The sequence below is a fragment of the Tympanuchus pallidicinctus genome, unplaced genomic scaffold (genome assembly GCF_026119805.1).
Source record: "Tympanuchus pallidicinctus isolate F22 unplaced genomic scaffold, pur_lepc_1.0 scaffold8, whole genome shotgun sequence".
NCBI lineage: Eukaryota > Metazoa > Chordata > Aves > Galliformes > Phasianidae > Tympanuchus > Tympanuchus pallidicinctus.
Window position 1 is genome coordinate 31,377,727 of NW_026294802.1, and position 23,672 is coordinate 31,401,398.

The window sequence follows — 23,672 nt, forward strand, 5'->3', positions numbered from 1 at the left end:
TCTGTAGTGATCTTCATGCAGTATCAGACTCAGAGAGTCCCTATACTGCTGACTGCTGTGTGCAGGAGACATTGTGACTTCTGCCTTTTGCTGATGATTTTCTAATACAGGACAGTGATCAGATCAAGCAGATCTTAAGTCATCTTAAAGATCACAAGTGAAGGAAGAAGATCAAATTCTCAGCAGCCTTGTGCCCTTCTCCCCATCATCATCACTTATTCAAAGTACATATAATATATTGCCACTCTTTGGCAGTTCTACAGTACTAGAAGACTTGTAATGATGTTTCCAAAGAACAGAGACTTGAGCCTAGCATGCTGTTTTCTGTGCTGATTTAGGTATTTAGTCACATCTGTTCACTGTGTAAGAATCCATTCAATAACGAATGTTTTTAGCATTGTGCAAATGATTTTTTTTTATGGCTCATTGTACTGAAGAACAAACAAATTTATTTTAAACAAAAATATCTGGCCGTATAATATAAGTTCATCAAGCATTTAAAATTTTTTTCCAGCTATCAGAGTATAATACAAGGCAATACATTCTTGCATACTGCAGAGATATCATGTACATGTTGCTTACTTATAGGGTAATATTAATACTTAATTATGTGTGAAGCAGTGACAAAGCTGGGTAATTATGCTGAAAGGACAATGCTATTATCCAGACCCAGGCCTCTTCTCCCTTTGAGGAAACAAAAGAAGTCGAAAGTCTGTAGTCTGATAGCTGTATTTTATCTGCAAGGAATTTCCTCAGTGCTTCTCCTTTCTCTAAAGTTACCAGGGGACTTGGCCTTAAGCCTCCTTTGTGCAATGCAAAAATTCCTACTCTAACCGTAACCATAACCATAAAAATGAACTAACTTGAGTAACAGCACTCCGGCTGCATTGGTATGGTGCTGTATTTAGGCTGATGCTCCACTACATACAATGTCCAGTTTGTCTCAGGTACTGGGATTGCAGGTTCCAGAGAAACAAGTGAGACTACAGTAAAGGCAATTACCTTTTTTTACAGTGCTGCTTCAGAGAACAAGATTTTCACTGTGTTACTTTTAAATTATAAGAATCATCACTGAGACACATATTTGGAAGTATGTGCCATGAAACAGAAAGAGTGTTTAGAGCCAACTATATTTAAGAAAAAGTATCTCAATGTTCAGAGCTCTGGTACTCTGGAAGGATATCTAAATTACAGATTCTAAACAAGAAAGGTTGGGGGAATTGAACTTGTTTAGCTTGGAGAAGAGAAGGCTCTGCGGAGACCTCATTGTGGCCTTCCACTTCTACTTAAGGGAGGCTATAAGCTGGAAGGGAAGAGACTTTATGTGTGTGATAGTGATAGGACAGGGGGAATGGCTTTAAACTAGAAGACAGGAAATTTAGGTTAGCTGTTAGGAAGAAAATTTTTTATTCAGAGGGTAGTGAGGCACTGACGCAGGCTGCCCAGAGAAGCAAAGGATGCCTCATCTCTGAAGGTGCTCAAGGTCAGTTTGGGTGGAGTCCTGGGCAGCCTGATCTGGAGGGTGGCAACCAGTCCGTGACAGAGAGTTGGAGGCTGATGATCTTCAAGGTCCCTTGCAACCTAAGCCATTCTATGATTCTGAGAAATAAAAACTACATCTACATCTGTTCATATTACACACTGATAAAATACCTTGGAGCCAAGGTTCCTCATGAGTGCTGTTTTGCATTGCTTCTGTCTCTGAATAAGAGGGAAGGTTAATTAATTGAATAGTGTTATTGAAACAAAAAAAAGAACCATCTATATTTGTAAACAAACCCCTCCTGGCTAACAAAATAAGCTGTTTTTTAAAACCTTAATGCTATCTAGCCTGAAAACTGAAAAGAACACTGCAGTGCATTTTTCTTCTTTCTCAAGGTAAAGTCGGTGATGCTCACTAGTTTAATGAATATGTTTGAGGAATAAACCACATTTTTTTAGTATATGTTATGACTTGCTGAATATCTTAGCAAAGTAAAAAAGGCAGCAGTTAAGAAAAGTGGTGTCTGACAAATCAAGTCCTTTCTCTAGTAGTGCATGTTTTGTTGTCCGAAGGATATTTTCAGATCCTGTAAGCAGATCTCCTTGAGCATTTTAATTGTGATAATTACTACGGGAAATGAAAAGAAACTGTTACCTGCAAGGCTGCCTCCCTTGACAGCCGTGAGAAATGTAGTCTTGGTTTGTCTGTGTATTCTCTACACGTCCTTCAGATGTCAGAGGAAGAGTATGACTAGATCTGCCTGAGTTTCTGCAGTTAATGGATTGTGTTCTTCAAGCTTTTTGGATATAGTATTTTTGGCCTTTCTGGAGAGAATGATCAATGCTAACTGAGGTGTTTACATTTGCTGGTAGGACACAGATTTGGTCCATATCCATTTATGGTTCAATCACATTGTTGCAGTAATACTAAAAGAATATTGCTGTAAAATGAGAATGGAGTTTGCCCTCTGAGAGCTGATTGTTGCCATATCATATAAGCATCAAATCATAGAATCGCCTAAGTTGGAAGAGACCCACAAGGTTCATCAAGTCCAACTCCAGCTCCACACAGGACCTTGGGTGCTGTTGCTGTCACACAGAGCAGAGCTCAGCTGCAGCCACCATCAGGCCTCCCCTCAGCTCCTCTGCTCTGGGCTGAGCACATCTAGGGACCTCAGTGCTCCTCACACATCCTGCCTGCCAGATCCTTCTCCATCTTTGTAGGTGCTCTCTAATGGTGTTATGCCCTAGTTTGAATGTGGTCCCAGACTGCACCCAGTGCTGGAGGCTGCACAGTGCAGAGCAAAGTGAGACAGACGGCCCGTTCTGTTGTTCTGCTGACAGTGCTGGGCCTGGTGCACCCTAGTGCACAGTTGGCCCTTTTGGCTGCCTGTGCGCACTGTTGGTTCATCTCCAAAACTGAAATGAAATTTGAAATGAAGTCTGATACAACAGACCAAAATTCCATGTTGTAAAAGCTTTTTTTTTGCTTTTTTTTTTCTTTTTTTCTTTTTTTCTTTTTTTTCTTCTGTGTAGATATATAGGAGACTGGAGTCTAAACACAATATGTGTTTTTTCCCTTTCAGGCTGCAGAGATAAAGATTAGGCTTGACTTTGTGACCGATGCTAGGAACTACTTGCAGAAATCCATCTCATACCTTTGAAATTCTGTGTCACTTCCCACAAACACTGAAGAAACCAGCCTCTGATACTTCTGTGATGAAAGGTTGATGTCGCCACTGTATCACAAATGATACCATCATTTACTGCCCAGCTAGGGGAGGATGTACCATATGTACCAAAATTTAATAATACCATTTAGATGGCACTGTAGTTTGACTTTGTAAATAACGGTCTTGTAGTATTCTGTGGTTAACAGGCAGAAGAAAGCACATACCACTTCATTTGAAATTCATACCTGACAGTTTTGAAGAGTGCAAGTCTTTTACTGGCAAATTATTTTGATATCTGTTCCCTTTGGATGCTCAAATATAAAGACTTGTCACAACTCAGATGGTGTTGTTTTGTTGATGTAGAGGCTGTGGCCATAATCTGACATTCATCAGACCTTCTGACAAGCTTGTCCATAGGTGTTTATCTTTTTACAGGACCTAATGAATTCTGAACACTTAATTGGCTTCACAGCTCTTCTGCCTTTAGCATTATTTTAGTATACAGATTTGTGTCTGACAGCATATTGCTATTGTAACTGCTGGTAAAACTACCTGGTAATAACTGATGATATTACCAGGCAGTTAATTTGCAAAGGGCCAGAAATTAGCAGTTTTACTATTTATGTGGGACACTAATTTTTCTGTAAAAAGAACTCTACACTGATGAATAATTTAAACCCCATTCTCCCTGCAAGTCTATAATCACGTGCCCTACAGAGACTGGAGTAAATTCTACTGTGAGCACTGTGCAAAAGATTAGTAGCTTCATGGTGGCAGTGCTACTCTAACAGTGTGAATTGCACTTTTAATTTGTCTTCCTATCTGACAGAGCATCTCATTATACTTTATAAAATCTATTTTAAATTATACTTTTAAAATTCTCAGTTGAAGGATATTTACATAAAAAGGTGAAGATTAAATACATTGTTTTAAGTCATATCAGCAAATCATTTTAATGAGAATGTCCTTTATTCTGGCGTTTGAAAAAGGCTATGCATTTTGTTCTCATCACGTTTAGTTCCAGTCAGTCAAAATCAGCAATGACTAGCTACAATTTCTTTACAATACCAACTAGATGTGAAATGTGTGATAAGCCCTACTTTGTGTTGTAAAATTATGCAGACTCTCTAATAACTAACTTGCTAGCTATCTTGAGTCTGAAAAAGATTTTATAAGAAATCTTACATAAGACAAAACCTTTTCTTTCACAAATAGCACTGAGCACAAAATTATTACTCATTGTTAATCAGATTAAATTGTGAAGGAGTATACATCCATACTCTGTATGCACATTTTTAAAATAAGTGTTATATTTCTTTCATTCCTTTTTGCCCTATTCACTCTTTTAAAACTACATTATTGAAATTTAGGAAGGATAATAGGTGAGCTAGTTAATGGCATATCATTATGTTCCCATAACATAATGCATATTATTCATCCTCTCATATTATTCATTAATCCATTATATTTATTCTCTCTTTGTCTTTTTGTGACTGTATAAAGAATTAGACTTTATACAAATGGGTAACATTTTCCAGTTCTCAAAGATCCCAGTTAATGTTAGTGACCTGTTAATTAGATGGCTCATGTGTTGGTAAGAATTCATGTTATTTGGACAGTATTTTTTATAGTTCTTGTTAATTTCTGTGGGCATTTGTCTGTTAGAGTTTAGTGCCCTGCTAAGTGTGATGCAGAAGTCATGGACCAACAGTCTCAAAAATGCTGCAGACTCATAGAAAATAAGAGTGATGTAATAACAGCCAATGGACACTTTTGTAAGGCTTCTATGAGTGGGGTTATATTTATTTGAAACAATTGTTTTTAATACTTTCTCTTATAAATTGTATGAACCTGACCCGGCAAGGTAAGGGTTAATTTAGGAGGTTGTTTTCAGGGCACTCTGCTTCTAGCGGTGTTTTTTCAGCACATGAACCCTGTGGGATGTAGCCTCAGCCAAAGGCTCCTTATGCCTTGGTGAGATGGCCAGAGCTTGTTTGCTGGGGGGACAGAGCTCTGAGATTGAGTCAAGGCAAGACAGGTTGTGCTAAGTCTTGTCCCTAGCCATACTCCTATGCTACATGTGAGTTGGCAAGGGTGGTTCTACTGCTTTCTTTCCTTCTTTTTTTTCCCCACTCAATTTGTTCTAAAATATTACTTTCCAGTTATTAATTGGAAGTTAATTAATTAATTGGTAAGGTGCAGTGTTTGGGTTCAGGTCCAGATTTAAACTTCAGAGTGTGCTGTGATTTATGTCATCTGGTAGGCTTTCTCATATTTCTCTTGTGCTAAACTGCAAAGAATTTACGTAAATTCTTCACTTTTTTTCATCGTTTTAGGTGTCTTCACTTTGCAGAGCACATACATTTAGGTAGGAATTTAAAGTAAAATTCACTTAAAATGTCTTTGTTGTTGTTGTATGACTTGCTGAGATGGATAGATGTAAACTACTTACGTTTAAAACTAATAACAAAAGATACATTTATGGAAATAGTAAATAATACAGTTAAAAATGTGCACCACTGTTCTCTAATACCTCACGTCTCCCAGGAACTGAAACTGTCGTCCAGGTTCCATAGACACTGGAACATGTACAGAGTTTTAGGTACAACAGTTGGTCCCAGTTCAGATATCTGAGCTGAGTTCACAGCATTTTGCATATTTGGCTCCCAAGTGCCTAAATGCTCATGAGCTGATCTTTTGTGTGTATGTTGAGCAGAGATTAGACTTCATAAAGCTGTGCAAGCATTTTGGAAAAGAAGTCTCACTACAGTGTTAAAAACAACTTCTACCATCTGCTTGGGAAAAGCAGTTGGTCATTCCTTGTGAACTTGGCAATTAAATATGCTAACATATAGTAGGAGCAGGATAAAATGTCTGCCTTACCTTTTAAAAACAAAAACTAAAATCTTGCTAAGTAACAACAAAACCTCAGGGTTGCCATCTGGTTACCAGGTAAAAACAAAACTCTTGATACTCTTAAAACAACCTCATTGGAATAGATTTTTAGTGAGAAGTTTTAAAGCAACAGGACTCAAGTTCAGACTGGAAAAGCACATTTCTTATTTGAAGTCTTTAAAAAGTTGAAAAATATTTAAAGCTGCATTTATGTCCTGTTTTATTTAGACAGCGTTTTTCTGAAGGAGAGCAAAACTGCAAAACTTACAGCAGTTCTCAACCTCTAGAGGTTGAGGTTTGCACAGGGGCACAGGGGACTTAGTGCTCCATCTCTTTGAACAGTGAAATCACAACTTTCATGTAGATTTGAAATCATTATTACACGGCCTATCAGAGGCATCGTAGACTTTGAGATATGAATTATTTTGTTGATTGTTGGATTATAATAGTATTTTGGTGGGGTGTCTTTTCTGATAAAATATAGCTTGGTGAACTGTGAGGTAGGCAGTTGCTTTCTACTGATTCTTCTATTGATAGAAAAACAGTACTTCTGGGAATGTCAATCTGGATCATTTCTAATTGTTCTGATACTTTGATTTCTTGCAGTTCATTATTGAACGTAGCTCCTTAGTGTTTAGTATGCCATGTGCTAACTTTTAAATTGTATCTATCTTCAAACTTTACTTCAGCTAATTCTTTTTTCTGCACATTTTATAGAATTCTGCAAAATTAAGTGAAACTGCCTGTGAGATTTAAGAAGGACTAGATTCACAAGTATATATTATCTTCCACTGTTTGAGGTAGACTAGTCAAAAATTAGCAGCTAGATCCTAGTTTTTGAGTGTCCTTTGGAGAGATCACATCTACGCAATGCCTTCTTTCAGTGTTATCTAGTGCTTGTATGGAGTGAGTATTTCCTACACCCTTCCTTCACACATGCTCAGATACAGGGGCCATAGCTATGGTTATCTGTAGACAGTAGATTTGTAGCCAGAAATGCTGAGCAAAGAAAGTAGGGCAGATAAAAGTAGGACTGATAAAGAATTCAGCAAAACAGATTCATCATGAAGCTCCCTGGTTGAACCGCAAAGATTCAGGGTTTTTCTCCAGTTATGCATGGCCACATTCCTTTTCTTGAAGGGATTTGAGTTCACTTCGGCATCATTGTGTCTTAACGATGAGTGCAGAGAGTCCTCTGGCATAAATCTCTTCAACGTTACACTACATATGTAATAAACTTCTTGAATCAAGGGATAACTTTTAAGCATGATGGTTCACTCAGGCCATCTAGCTTTCAGGAAAATACAGGCCTTTTCTGCCTGTTCCGATCATTATTTAATAATTACATCAAAATGGAACATCTTCAACTAGAGAACTAAAAAACTAGTAGCAGATTATGACCAAAAAAATGACATAAAGTAAAATACTCTCAGTTCCAAAACACACCTCTCTCATCATGTAGAAACCATATTCTACATTATTCTCTCTCTTAGGGTAGAAGAAACAGGAAAGGCCTTTTTAAGACAGCAGTAAAAAGAATTGTTGTGGATTGCAGGGCTCTTTTATATTAGCAAATTTAGATTGCTACAAACAGCAGAATAGGCTTAGTTGCTAGAGAGTTCCAATTAATTATTATAAAAAAATAAGAGTGAAAAAAAACCAACAAATAGTTCTCTTCAGTCATGCATCCTACAAATACTGACAGTAACCTTTTTTTTTTAAAACAATATATGGAATCCTAAACATCCTTGTGTCTAACAATGGTGTTGCTAATGCAATTGTTATGAAAGCATAATGACATAACCTTCTTCAATAATGAAGTACAAATGAAAGTAAATATTATTTTTGTTCCACAGCGCATGAATAAGAATGCAAATGCAGATTGTTAGAAACAGTTAATCCTGTTGTAAATACGGTAACATCTGAGGATTTTCTCAGCCAAAGCTGTATTAGGGAACAAAAATATTCTTGAGTCACATTTATTTTACTCTAATAAACTTCTAATTTAAGGACACTTTATATTGCTGGGATGCAGTAAAATAATTTTAATCTATTAAGAATATGATTATTATTGTTTTAGTAATCTCAAATGTACTTGTACTCCATCCATAAATGAGTCTTGTCTTCTAGGAGTGTGTTGCACTGTCCCCACAAAACCAGTGGCTGCCTGTAGGCCAGGGGGACATGAGATGGGGATGGTCTCTAAGGATGGGTGGGACAGATTCTCCCTGACTGCGGCCTGTCTCATTTTCAGCTAGTGATGTTTTAGACTTTTCCTTTTGACCATCATTTCTGTTCATCTAAAAGGTTCACCCATGCATCTAAATAAGGTTGCTAGTGGTAGAATGATTACCAGACTTCGGGGAAAACTGTCAATAATCTAATATGTGGAAATAATGGGTTTGGAGCCAGTAAAATATCTAGTTTGATGGTTTTACAGTGAATTGTACTTTTCTTCAACAGTGGAGTTCCTTGTAGATTAGATAGACTCTGTGAGAAGGGACAGGAAGTCTCTGGTCTTTAATTTTCTGCATATAAAGACAAAGGATGTTCTAATTTGCAAAAAGAGGAACAATTCACTGTGCAATTTGAAGTAGTTTATTCTGTGCTTAGTGTTTTAAATTAGAGGCCTGTGCTGCAGGTAGCTTTTCCCTGGATTTGGCACACAAGTCTTTTCCTTTACTGCAGTGTCACAGTAGGAGTAATGGCCCTAAAAGGCAGATCAGAAATTGTTTAAAGGCCTCCAGAGTGAGGGAAACAAGAGACAAACAAGTCCCTTTCAACATGCTGTTGATGGGCTCTTAAGATTAATCACAACCAAAAGGGCATTTTACAAAGTATAAAATAATAATAATGTCCTTCCTCCTCAGACAATAAAACTGTGCCTGCAATTAGCAGATACTTTATTTTTACCAAATTGTTTCTGTAGATCCAAATTGTTGTCACTGAAGGTACAAAGTCTGAAATATATTCATTTGGTGAAGAACGAGATTGTTTTCAACAAGCTTATCTCCCTAAACCAAATGCTTCTGAACAGCTGGATTATATTGGGTGCACTCCTCAAACTAATTTTCATTTACAGAGAATTCATTTCATGCTCTTGCATTGGTTCACATCATGGAATGTAAACTACGGCATAATAAATTGAGACAATTGGGGAATTTGTTTGAAAAGTACAGTCCAGGTCTAAAAATGAAATGCTAACAGAAATACACCCCATTGCACATATGCAATCTCTGATCCAAGGCACTAGAGTAACTGAACATTGAATTCATTGATTTGACAACTCTTCTGTTGTGTTTCACCTGCAGATCCCAAGCTATATATTGTGTAGCCAGCAACTGAATGCAGTTTGTATTTGTAGGGGGAAAATAAAAAAAAAGTTTAACTTGGGTTGACACTGACCATTGTAGTGCCGGACAAGAAAAAGGCTTTTTAAAGTATGTCAACAGGAAGAGGAGGCCTAAGGAAAATCCTGAATGAATGCCTGATGAAGGAGGTCACCTTACAAGTAGAGATGAGAAAAAGGCAGAAGCATTTAATGCCTTTTTTTTTTTTTTTTTTTTTTTTGTCTCAGTTTTTAATATTAATGATAGATCGTGGACTCTCTGGTCCTCTGGATTAGAGAACCATGCTGAGGGAGCAGTGTCAATGATCACCAAAATTTTAAGGGACTAGTTGTATTAATTTAACATGCATAAGTCCATGGAGCCTTATGTACTGGCATTCAGAGTACTGAGAGTGATAGTGGATGTTATAGCTGGATCCCTTTCAATAGTTTACCAGAAGTCAGCGAGGTTCCTACTGACTCGAAGGTAGCCACTGCTACCCCAGTTTACCAAGTGCATGGGAGAAGATTCAGGAAAGTACCTGTTTCTGTTAGTCTAATCTCAGCACCTGGCAAAGTTATGGAGACGGTTGTCCTGGAGAATTTTGAAAGGCGTTTAACAAACAAAGCTACTATGAAGCACAGTCAACAGATGCTCTAGTGGAAGGAAAATCTTGTCTTAGTAATTTGATATCCTTCCACTTTGAGGTCACCCGCTTAGTGAATGAAGGGAAGGTGAAGGACAGAATCATTCTGGATTTTATTGTCATTTAATTCCAACCTTCAGAGCATCCTTCTGGAAAAACTGTCCAACTATAACATGAACAAGTTCACATTATGTTGGGTGATGACCTGGCTGAGTTGTATATCTCAAGGAGTTGTAGTAAATGAAGCTGTATCTGGCTGGTGGCCAGTCACTAGCTGTGTTCCACAGGGCACAGTTCTAGAAACAGTTCTGTTCACCATTTGTGTCAATTATCTGAATACAGAAGTTGAATGCATTGTTATTAAGTTTGCTGATGATAGTAAACTGGAAGGTTCTGTTGACTCCCTGGAGGAATGAGAGCCTTTCAGAGGGACCTAGATGGATTGGATCATTAGGTGATCATCAGTGGCAAAATACATTTTGGGATGCATAGCCATCTAGTCAAAAGAGGTCACTGTCCCACTGTATTTATTGGCATGACCTTATCTTGAATATTTTGTGCAGTTCTGGGCTCTACAATATCGAAGTATTAAGATACTTGAAAGAATCCAGAGAAGGGCAGCAAATCTGGTAAAAGGGGTGGAAGGCTTGTCCTGTGACGAAAAGCTGAGGATACTCGAGTTGTGTAATATGCAGAAGATGTTAATCCAGGACTCTGGGACATACTTCCTAGAGATGTAGATGATAGATGATACTCTATTCTTGTAAATGTTCAAGAGGATTTTGGATAAAGCCCTTAACAATATGTTTTAGCTTTCGGTTAGTCCTGAAGCAGTCAGACAGTTCAACTCAATGATTTTTGTAGTTCCCTTCCAAATTAACTAGTCTAGTCTAGTCTAATCGAGTCTAGTCTAGTCTGTTATTTAGGAAGCAAAGATTTGTACTGGCTTTTAATTAACTCCTGGCCATATTAGAATGTAAGGCCACATTACAAAGCATAGCAAATACCAAAGAGTGTATTATTTTTGGAGGTACACTTCCCTGGATGAAGCTTAGGACTTCAATGTTTTTCATATAGCTGCCGCTACCTTTGAAGAGAGGGTGTTTGAATAGATGCTGAGAAAAGAAGTGGATTTTTCAAGGAAAAATGGGTGCCATTTGGACACTTTAGTCATCATTAAACATATCTCAACCTGACAGAATCTATTTCTAGGAAATTTTCACTGGAATACTCTGTGTGTTGTTTTTTTTTTTTAACATGAACTGGTTATTAATACTTTTCATACTGTTTCAGAACAGTGATAAAGAAGACACTGAAATGAGACTGCAAAATTTTGTAGCATGTTGCATGATTCTCAAGAGAACATTGGTTATTATAGTGTATGTGGCAGATCAGAAAGCATGGCAAGGGCCAAAAATCTTAATATTTGATAAAAGCTGCTGCACTTCTCTACTAATCATAGAATCATAAGCTAGAAGGGTAATATATGAATGCAGATTTTCCTGGTGTGCCTATGAGGCATACCTTTGCTGTGTACATGGCTGTGTATCTGAATTAGCTGCTGGACATTATGTTGTTCTGCTTCCCAGCTGGCAGCTGAAATTTTTTTGTGCATCCTGGCTTCCTTTCTTTATCGTCTTTCACGTTTTCCAATGCATTTGCTCTAGAACAGAGATTTGCTTTGTGTACCAGATTGTTTGGGAAGAGCCTGTTCTATCTTTGCTATGCTCTGTTTTCCAAGGAAGTGGTGCCTATGGTAGTTACAAAGAATGAGCATGTGTTAGGATTTGACATTAAAAGAGTGGAGGAATGTATTCCAATTGCGTTTCAACAAGGTTTGTTTCCAGTCGGCTGCTCTCCTGTCTTCTTATTGCATTATGTGAGCTCTTAGAGCTATTTTGGTCACTGTACAAAACGCTTGTTATTTTTTCTGTGATTTGAGCAACCTGTCATTTTTCAGTTACACTCAAACCATTAAAGTGTGGTGGAAAATGTATAAAGCTGGGTATAAAACACGAAATGGGCTCAGACATGTCTATTGTTTGTTAGAAGAGCTGCTCTGTCTATTGATGGATGTAATTGTCATAAAAATAGCAAAGGGGGAGTTGGGCAGAGTCTTGCTTCCCTGTTTATGTGCAGAGATTTGTCACAACATTATTTACGAGAAGAATTTATTGGGACAAAAAAATATCTTCAGCAAGGAAGTCATGCAGGAGAATTTTAATGGTTCCTGTGCACACATTGAGCTTCAGAACGGCAATATCATGTAACAGAGTCAAAATACTTGATCCATTCTTATGTACATGTGAGAATCCCATAAAAAGTCACCCAGTATGCCTCTCAATATGTTTTAGATTATAGTATCTTTAAACTAATTTAATAATGGAAATTTTAAAGTATTCACACTTTTCAAATACTTCTAATTTTGTACTCAAATACTATTGTTTCTATAGTTTTTTTTTTTTTTAATCTTAAAATGCTTAATTAATACTTGAAAGCATAAAGTTTTTTTTGAATTAGATAAGAAAATTCTGCCTATCCTGATGTTTGTGCTGCTTGCCAGAGCTGTGTTTCCATGACATCAGTGTTAAAAGCATGATGACATAAGATTTTCAATTTAAAGCAAGACTGATAGAAAAGAAAATGAGTTCTAAACAAAGTGAGAGAGTTAATCATGGAACGATCACCTACATTCAGCAGTATGACTTTAATTCACTGAAGTTAGTCAAAAAGCAATTTCAGTACTGAGTGGTCCTTCAATACAAGCACTGTAACTTGGTCATCTTAAATCTTAGGAAACAGAGACTGCAATTACACTTAGACAGTTTTGAAAAATAATAGGAGAGAGATTCATCTTAGATGTTCATCAGCATGTGCTTGCTGAAGTGAGTTCAGGTACAAAGATATGGGGCATGCATTAAAAATAATAGTTTGAGGGAAATACAATAGTTCCAGTGTGGAACAATTAAAAGAACTCATTGAAAATGTCGCAGAAGTCAAGATCCATATTTGACATTTTAGTATTTGATTTCATGGAACTCAACATGGGGTTAGGCGTTAATGAGGAAACTCACATATGTTCTCATGCAGGATGTCGCTGACAAATGCTGTGGCTTTTGTTTTATGAGGATAATGAAATGTCTTGGAAAAAAACACTACACTAACACACTTGGAAAGAACTGTCTTGTTGCTTTCTTGTTGAAAAAAACTACCACGTGACTTTCTATACCAGTGTATAAAAAAGGGGTCATGTTATTGATGTTGAAATAAGACTGGAAGAGGCTTCCTGAACCGCTCAGCTGAGTGTTCTCAACCAGCCTGTTGGCGAGATACCATTTAATCCACTATATTTTTTGTCCTTGCTGTATTTATTTGCTTTCTGTTTCCCTTCTGTTTCCCTTCAGCCTTTGCTTTACTCCACAAAGCAAGCATTTTTAAATTCCTGTTGGGGTAGGGTTTTCATTTCTCTGATCATCCTACAAGACTGTCTCCCTGTGTTTTGCAGGTTCAGTTTTTCTTTCATGAAGATGGTTGGCTAGAATTTTATATATCAAGCTGACTGACAGTTAAGAAAATGCGTACTAATCTTGCAATATTTTAAAATAAATTTATAATTTAGTAATATATAGGATTTGTCTTTTTCACAGCCACATCATATCACCTTGATACTGTGTTCTTGTTGATAACTAAAGCAGGCTGTTTTTTATATGAGTTGTTTCAAATGATTGATTCTGAACTTGTAGCAGAAATGTCATTAATCTCTGATACCCCCCTTCAGTACTACTTGCTGTTATCACACTGGGATCCACCTTTCAATTCTTGTAGTAATCCACAGAGTCTCTAGCTTAATGTGTAAGTTCCAGAGTGACACTGTAGAAAATGCTTTATCTAAATCCAGACAAATTATATCTACTTCATTTCTTTGTCTAGGAAATCAGTTATCTTATCAAAAAAGCTGTCAAGTTAGTCTGACACAAGCTACGGTGCAAACACTGCTACATTTTATCCCATATTCTATTTACTTCTATGGCTTTAATTTTCTTTTTCTTCAAAGCCTGTTCTAAGGTCTTGCAAACCGAAGAGGTCAGACTAATAGGCTTAGGTTTGCCCAGAACATTTCTGTCCTTGCTTTTAAATATGAGCACTTCACTTGCCATTCTCCTCTAATATTTGATACTTTCTCTGCCTTCATAGATTTGGAGGCTTATCCCTGCCACTTCAGTGGCCTTTATGAAATCACAGTAAACTTAACAAATCAGCTTTCAGTGAGACATTTTGCTAAAAGCCTATTGAACTTTATCCTTCTCTTTTTTTTTATAATTTAAACTTCTGATTGATCAGTGTGATATGAATAAAGAATATTCATTGTGTCTACAAAAGGATCACATATAAGATACAAGCAAATACTACTGCTGTGATGATTAAGTGAATAGACAGTGCCCCCTACAACTTAAAGCCCCTTAAGCACAGTAACTGGGAGAGTTTCAAATGGCATAATAATAACAGAGGAAATTATATGAATTGGAGAATTGGAGCCTGAGGACTGTCTAATACTGAGCAATTACATGTGAGAACTTACTTCACACAGGTGTAGAACATCACTGGGCATTAAAGCTGTCAGAATATTTTGGATGTTTATTTTGTAACGTTTTATTTTAGACATTTAAAAGTACAATGAATGGAATGCAATGGTGTAATGCTATGTTATTTTTGTTAACTTAGTATGTCTTTCTGTTACTTTTATGCTTCTATTTTCATAAATACATAGAAGTACAGAAACTAAACCTGCAAATATTTATGGAATTTTCTTCATGTGTATTATAGTAATAGTCAGTGACAGTGTTCAGCTGATGAGCTGGTCTTGACAAAGTGACAAATAAAGAAATTTAATACATATGCAGTTCAGTATATCTTACACTGGCTAGGAGGATGTGCATTTTTTTGTTTTCTCTTTCGTTGTTTTCCTTATTGCTTTCAGTTAGGAGTTGCATCTGAAAATTAATGAAGGTGAAAATTGCAATCAATTGTGTCTACAAAGAACTGGTGTTAATCTGGAAGCAAGGGAGATTAACATTGACAGTACTTTAGAGGAAAGGCCATTTATCAGTGACACCTGAGTTTTCAAGGTAATATCATCACAACCATAAATACTCATTTGGAAGTAGTTTTGCCAGTAGTCTTTGTAAAACACACAGGGGTTTTTGCTGTGGTGGGGTGGTACACAGAGAGTTGGCTACAGCATTTTATACCTTTGCCAACTTAGGCACCGATGCTTAGCAGCTTTTGGAAACAATAATATTTATGTAAATTTAACATCCGAGTGCTATCAGATACTGTAGACAAATGTAACTACTTTATGTGCATCTGTCTCCAGTGTTCCAGCTGCTGGAAAATATTTGCAATATGTAAATACTTTTTTTTGTCATTTCTTGCATATTTTCCTATATTCCTTAACTTTTTACTTCTCAGGCATCTGAGATATTTTCCTTTCACATCTTCTTCCTATAGTTTTCAGACTGTATCTTCTTACAGAAACCAACTGTAAGTAGTTTTTCAAGAAAGCTTAGTACATCCATCTCTATTTGGGAAAGTACGTGCTTAAATTTAAGTATGTACTTAAGACATACATTCAAATGAAAGGTAAGTGTGGATGTGTATGTTGATCACATCCTCACATACTTTTGTGAAGAATGCACTTGCCTTGGTGTCTTCAGAATTAGCCTAGTAACCTTTCAAATGTTTTTTGTCAGTGGGACTAAAATTTTTCAATCTGATTTTACTTTTCTTCAGCTGAAAATAACAATGGGAATGATACCTATATTGATCTGCCAGCAATGTTTTAACTATCTCTGAATATTACTCAGTAGCACAGGTAGGCTCCCTGGTGCTACTTATTCTGTTATTAGAGGATCCACACTGGTAAAGGACAACTTCCTGAACAGAAAGACCACTTTCACTTTGCATACAGAGAATTCCTGTCTGACTCCTGTGTAAAACTTGCACACTTTACTAGGCTAAATGCCTCTTCTCTTTCTTTTCTTCCCACCTAGATCTAATGCAGTAGTTTATGAGAATAGGACTGTATTTTTCCCCTGGCTTCATTTCGGAATCAGAATGCACTTTGTGTCTGTTACAGGCTGTGATGTATGAAGCAGAAAGAAGATTGATTTTCACAAGCTACCTTGTACCTGAAGTAATGAGAGTGGCAAATTACTTGTTCACTGAGCAAACATGACAGGAATGTCATAGAGGGAATTTATATATATGCAAACACATGGGGGTCACATCAGTGTTACTTTAACAAAGTGACCTTATCCACCACAGGGGCATTTTAAAATCTGCATTAGCTTACAGAGGAAAGGCTAAATAAAGCTGCAAAGACCTGCATTGCGTGGGATGATGAAACTAACACAGCTAATAAATAATGTAATATTCAGCACAGCACGGAACATAATTTAAATGGCTGCATTATTTCTGTAGCAGAGACATCGGGTCAGAAGTGGTTTCTTCTACTCGTTTACTCATTTAAGGTTTCTCTGAAGTTGAAAATATATTTTTGTAAAAAGAAAAGTGAGAGAATGTGAGTCTAATTTTCTATCAAGTTTTTGTCTCAATCTCTTCATCGGGATTCAGTAGAGAAATAGGCTTACGCTTCTCTTTATGAACACTTGCATTCACAGGGTATACATATTTGCAGAAGACAAATGAATCTTACTGACACTAAAAGTTTCTACATGTGTAAAACAGGAATGAATGAATTCTGAAAAGCTTCACAGAAGTTGATGCTTGTAAAGGAGAAAAAGAAAAGGTGAAAGAGAGAAAATTGCTGTTACTGCCAGGAAACAGATGAGAATTTTATTTGTGTATGAGCTCTAAAGGGAAGAAAGCAAGCTATTATTTTCTTACTTTTTCCCTTCCTCAACAATAAAGATTGCATGAGGTTACACTTCACTTAAAATAGGAAAGCAAGGCAATTTAGTTCTGGCTGTACAATGTAAAGTAACTCCCGTGTGATTCTCCTCTATTTCAGAACCATCAGTAAGGTGGGCCAGTCTCACTCCCAGAAGCAAAGAAGGAAGAAAGTAGAAAGTCAAAAGTTTATGGAAGCTGCATTGTTGCAGTGGATATGGGAGATACATGTCTGCTCGTGGCAGTTTTAGTGTAGCCAAGTGGTTGAGAGAGAGCTGACAGTGAAATGGAGCAGAGATGAAGAGAGCCTGTATGTTCACAGTCTGCATCTGATGAGCCATGGAGGCCAGGGAGAAGGGCTTCTGCTGACATAATCATCTGTGAAGGTTCTTAGCAGCATCAGATGTAGTTTCACTCTGAGAAAAAAATCCAGCAGTTTTTTAGATACTTTTGTCATTCATTCATTCTGAAACAACCTATCCTCATGTCCATGATACTGGACCTGAGGGGTCTCATGGAGTACATGTCAGAGGAAAGGAATTTTCTGGAGCAAAAGTAACAAATCCTTCATATTCATTTTGTTTTGGTGTTGATGAAGAGCCAGTCACAGTACAATCATCTCCCATTCAAACCGCCACCTGTTTGCTGGTAAATTGTGTTTGTTTTATTTTGAGTGTGTTCCTGGTACCTCAAAAAAAGCCATCTTCCTCTTTCCTTGCCTCTGAGCACATTGAAAAATGAACTCAAACAAGGCAGTTTTTCAATTTTTTGTCCTACTGAAAGTGCTGAGAATTCATTGGGCTTATTTCCAATATTTTGGGGTTAGAGACTGAAGGAAATGTTTGTTATGTATAATGATTGTATTTTTTTTTTTTTTTTTTTCACAAAGCTGATTTCCAAATGTAAACATCTACTGCAGTATGGCTGTTCTTAGCTTTGATTGCCTTTGGCTTATGAGGCATTATTGGGGGCTGTAAGGCTGTAAGCAGAAAGAAAGAAAAATAGAAAAGGAGAATATCTCACAGAGAAAACCATTCAGACTAACAGCCATAGTTTTGTCTGTGCAGCTCTGCATCACCTCTAGGAAAAGCAGACCTCATTTCAGACCTCATTTGTTCTATTTAACGCAGCCTGTTATGTTAGTGCAATAATGGTACAGTAATGGACTGAATTTTATTTCCTGAATCCACTTAATTGACATGGAGCAGAGTTGCAGGGGCTAATAGTTGCATTTCAAAGATGAGGCCAAATGCTTTCTATTTCCATTGTCTTCTTGGATATTGAGCGAATCTCACGGTCTCCCCTTGTTATCTGTTTGCCTGCTTTGCTGATGAGATGTATCCATCCCAATCCCTTGAGTTTCTTAGACTACAAACTATTCACTGTTTATTTCCAGGGCTTTAATGCTACAGTCTGGCTTCTGATTGTGTTCCATCACTGCTGAGACACTTCTGTCATTCTCAGGGAACAGTGCTTCATGCCCTGTCTGTGCTTATGCAGCCACACTGGTTGCTGTGAGTGGCCAATGCACACAACCCAACCACAGGTCTACTGTTACATTGCCTAATCAGTTTGAAACTTAGCATCATCTCCCAGCTTTTTCCTATTGCAGCTGCTGCATGTTATGGCTGCTTTAACTGCTAAGAGACTTTTTTTATACTTCTGCTGATGGCCTCTGAACTGTTAGTCCCCATCTGGAGCTGCTACTTACAGTGACTTTTCTTTTAATTGTGCCTATTGTGGGACTGCTAAAAGATAGTATTTTTGGCCTTCTGAAAGATAAATGTCTTAAATAATGCAGAATAGTGCAATAGTCTTGTGGTACAGAAATAGTGTATTGTCTTTCTCAGGACTGGGAAACCTGGCAATGGCAGTGATCCCAGATTTGCTGCATCAGAGCTCAAACTCTCCTCTTTTTTTGCAGAAAAGCTTCTGCTAGATTCAGTGCTGGTTTACACCTTGAGTGCTGAGCTATGAGCAGAGGTTTGTATCCTCACTCTGCCGCCCTGAGGGGCTGCTGTTCCCACACAGATAGGTTGGTGCTCTTATTTTGTTCCCACTGCTACTGTTTTTCCTTGTGTATTTTTCTGCTGTACATTTGCAGCAACTGCATTACAGTCTGGTTTGCTTAATGCTTTGAGTCCCACGGGGTTTTATGTAGGGTTGGGAAGGTGAAGAAGAAAAATTTCATTTTAATGACTTGGCACCAGCGGTGTTGGAGGTAGTAAGACAATCCAGGAGTGAAAGAGTTATTTCACATTCTTTTCACAGCAACAGCTATGGAAGGACACATGCTTGAATGTGTATTCTTTTTATTATTATTTACAGTGACAAATATTTCCCATTAGTTTTGAGTGCCTCATAAATGTGGGGCTGATGATGAATACATAGTTTACACTCCTGGAATCAGTGCAAGAAGACAGCTTGGTGTGGTTCACAGCGCACTGCGACCTCCATAGTGATTATTAATCAATCAGGATTTCAGGGGAACATCCACAATCCTAGATAAAGTACTTGCTTATTCCTCTCTTTTTTTTCTTTGTAAACATAATAGCTGAACTTCTGGCAAACACACTATAGATGTGTGACTTCTGTCAAAGGATGCTGAGCTCTCTATGCCCTGATTTCAGGTTTAAAAGGGTTTGGTATGTTCCTCAGTGGGCTGTTAATTTGAATTGCCATGTCTTGTTGCACACAGCCAGGTGTGGAATCTTAGCAGTGTTCAACAATCTCTCAGAGAGCCAGGTTGACAGCTCTAGGGTAAGTGGTATGGTTATGAGTCTGGGAACCATGAGCTGGGTTGTGGAGCGTTGGAGCTTGTTAGTATATAATGTTTTGTTAGAAAGCAATTTGCTCAGAGGAAAGGAATTGCTTTGAAGGAATAGAAAGAGATTTGGGATTTTGAACATGTTGCTGGTTAATTCCCTTTTAAAGCAGTGGTCTGCCTTTCATGGAGCTTGTAGTTGCACAAGATAGCATTGTATATGGGTAGGGCAAAAGGGATATTCACAAATTCTTTCAGGATTCTTGTGAATATAATGGGAGAGAAATGTGAAACCATACTGAAGCAAGGTGTTGGGTTTTTTTTTTCTGCTCAGAAAGAGAAGGCAGACTAGTTCCAGGCATTGTAAAATGGCAATAATTTTGTTCAAGTGACCAAATTTGCAACTTTTCTAGTATAAGTGAGGTGGAATAGGCATCATTGTCCTATTGACTTATCAGCAGAAACGTGACCATTGTGCTGAGTTGTTTCTTAGCCAGATCCCTAGGGTTCTTCTACAAAGACTGAGAAGTGAGAGAAGGTTTCATTATTATACCTCTTGCCACTCTCTGCAGAGCTGTAATCCTTAAGCACTACAGCCTATGTTCCTGAACGTGTCATTGTGGCAGGGAGAGAGGTATTTTGTCTTTGAACGAGGTTGCTGAGAAATATGCTGTGTTACCTTGTACTTGAACCACCACAGTAGCTTGCTGTTGTAGTGAAAACATCTCTGAGCAAGATGAGGGTAGCAAGATGTGCAATTTCCTTTGGCGCTGTAAATCAGATTTTTTCATTACCCTTTGGACAGACAGGAGAGAGACTAGAGAATCTGCCTGTCTGAGGCCCTTATGCCAAACTACTCAAATCTTCCTGACAGGATTTCTCCCAGGATTTCAACCAGGATTGGTTGGTATATATGCTGGAAATCTCTTTAAATCTGTTTTGTCTTTATGACTGAGGAGCAGAATCCAAAAAGAGTCACAATCCCAAAAGCTAAAAAATCCACTGCACATGGCTGGCCTAAAGGCACCAGTGGAACTGCTTTTGTTTAGCAAAACCTATTGCAGAGCTACTATTGCTTGGGCTTTAGTATAAAACTGATGGAGGTGTTGAATTCTTCTGGAGGAATGATGACAAAACAGGGAGAAAGGTTATACTGACGGTGTGTATAGCTCCTTTAAAGCTAAGCACGATTTAGGACTTAGGAGATGTTAACCAGACACTAATTTTTTAATTCTCATTAATTCAAGAAATGATTTTAAAGAAATATTAAGAGAAGTAATTCTTTTTATGTATTTATCTTTGCAGGATGAATAAGAGATACTTACAGAAAGCAACAAAAGGGAAGCTGCTAATAATAATATTTGTTGTAACGCTGTGGGGGAAATTAGCATCTGGAGCAAATCATCATAAAGGTAAGAAATTTTGTTTATATTATATTGATGTATCTCAACCCTTAGTTAGCAAATTCAGGAGTGTCCATTTTGTAGGACCTTTTTTTTTTCTCTAGTATATATTTGTGTGTCCTTGTACTGGTTCACAAATCAATACCCAAGGCACTCTTATTAATTTGGGGGGAATTTAAGTATTTTCAATTTTTATTTCAATTTTCCATTTTCAGCAGTCTCCGATTTTAGCATCTTCTCAGTCAATTTCAAATGATGGTACAGTTGAAAAGGTAGTGCAAGAAGCTTGGCAAGTCAAGGAATCAAATATATGATAAAATAGCTATATTGACTAGTTTCTATGTGTGCCTCTGATAAATTCCTGCAGTGAATCTTGGAAACATTATGTTGCTACTGTGTACAGTTACTTGTCAAGGCTAAGTTCATCGAATGCATGCTGAGTGTGATTCTTTCTCCTTACTTTCCAGTACCATTCTTCATTCCTAGTATTCTTCATCCTTCATTCCTTTTCGGTTCATTCCATGGACCGAAAAGCTATACCAAAACTTTGACAATGTGAGTTTTTTCTTCCTCCTAGTTGTTCCAGTCCTTAAAATGCAGCAAAAGGACAAGGAAAACTAGCATTCCTTTTTTTCTTTTTTTCTTTTTTTCTTTGTCCTTCAGGATGGAAAAAAGTTCTCTGGATCTATTAATTAAGGTCTTTTTTTTAGGCCAATATATCTTGAAATGTGATCTGCTATATAACATGATTTTGAAGTCCACTTCTTCATAGAGTGTCTGTTGGCTGTTTATCCTCTTATTTGAGATCAGAATACTCTCTAATAATTTGCGTAAAAGAAGTAAAGAATTAAACATAGGGAATGATTCTAATACAGCATATCAGTTCATCTGACTTCATTTTCACAGGATCGTAGAAAATGAAATGAATGGCCTGGGTTGAGAAGGGTCACAATGATCATCCAGTTTCAACCCACTGCTATGTGCAGGGTTGCCAGCCACCAGACCAGGCTGCCCAGAGCCACATCCAGCTTGGCCTTGAATGCCTCCAGGGATGGGGCATCCACAGCCTCCTTGGGCAACCTGTTCCAGTGCATCACCACCCTCTGTGTGAAAAACTTTCTCCTAATATCTAACCTAAACCTCAGTTTAAAACCATTCCCCCTTGTCCTATCAGTATCCACCCTTGTAAACAGCCGTTCCACTTCCTGTTTATACACTCCCTTCAAGTACAATGAGAATCCACAGTGAGATCTCCCTGAGCCTTCTCTTCTCCCTGCTGGCCACCCCTTTTTAAATGCAGCTCCTTCTGATAATATAATTCTGTGAGCAAGTACTTTTATATATCTAACTGCTGGATATTTTTCTGCTGTGAGAAGATGTTTTTCTTCAACATACTCACTGACTAAAGACTTCAGGATGCAGAGGAACTTAAAGCAAAGTCTTCTAAATTGTTATTTAGGTGCAATCTGATATGGTCCTGCAGGTCACCAAAGATGGGCATTATGCCAGATAGGAACCTTGCTGATTCACTTTGTTCAGCCTTTGTTCCCTCTTTAAACTAGAATGTGGATTTGTGTTCTGGCTTGCTAGAAAACAGCTTGTTGGAAAAGAGCCAAGCTATCCTAGCATGAATTCATAATTCTTTTGTTGGTGATTATCTTTCTTTAGAAATCAAAAATCCCATTTCCAGATCATTTTTATTCTATTCACCAAAGGCTGATCAAGCTGTATTTGCTTCTGTCCAACTGAAACTTTATCAAAGCATGTTTACCAATCTTTCTGAAAAACTGATGAATGAAACCTGTCACCAGGTAATTCCTGGAAAAAAAAGTAATTAGAATCCTAAGGACTACTTGGAAAAACAGTACTTCATAATCGAGAATCAAATGATCCTACCCTTCCTACCCTCAGGCAGACTGATACTTCTTGCTAACTTGGTATCATCCACAAAATTACTGATAATGAACTGGATTTGTCCAGCTCATAAATAAAGAAACTGAATGAGACAGGCCTTAGTACTGATTCCTGGGGAACACCAGTCAGGACCGAATGTCAGCTGGATGTTTTTAGATGAAAAATGTGAACATGAGCTCTTCCCTTCCCTCATCCCCCCACCCCCTTGTGAAGTCAGCTTGTTAACATTAGGGAATTCTTTACATTTCAGCCAGTTGACAAAAAGCTTTGGTTCTTCTTTTAAGTTATAACTTGTCGTATAACTTGTTATTTAGCAAAATATATGAAGATATCTTCAGGGAACCATAAAAAGAAGAAACATGACTTGAGTGTTTGATTTAGAAAAGCAACAATTGTGTATGTCCAGGTTATTTTAGGAGGAAAAAAAATATGCAGAAGGATTTTGTCATAGGTGCAGTACATCTCTGAAGCAGCTGCACTCATATAGGGTTGGTTGTTTTTTTAAAGCACAAGTCAAAGATAGGCAACTCAACTATTACTGCCAAGGAAACTGGGAGTTTAACTTTCATTCTGCCATAAACATTCTCCCCCCCAACAGAAAAGAAACTAAAGTGCACTGAAGGAAAACTTGGCACTGCTCACCTTCACCAAAAGTCC

At 37.6% G+C, this 23,672-nt stretch overlaps 1 protein-coding gene across 7 annotated transcripts in view; it reads left to right on the forward strand.

Moving 5' to 3' along the window:
• The window catches only part of TAFA2 (TAFA chemokine like family member 2), a 179,696-nt gene that overhangs the window by 106,455 nt on the left and 49,569 nt on the right, over positions 1–23,672 (forward strand). For all 7 annotated transcript variants that reach the window (XR_008202602.1, XR_008202604.1, XR_008202605.1 and 4 more), the window contains exon 2: positions 21,004–21,110. Coding sequence is in view for 1 of the 7 variants with exons in the window: in XM_052667420.1 (XP_052523380.1) it covers positions 21,005–21,110 (106 nt within the window). In the remaining 6 variants the exon portion in view is untranslated. The remainder of the gene's footprint in view (positions 1–21,003; positions 21,111–23,672) is intronic.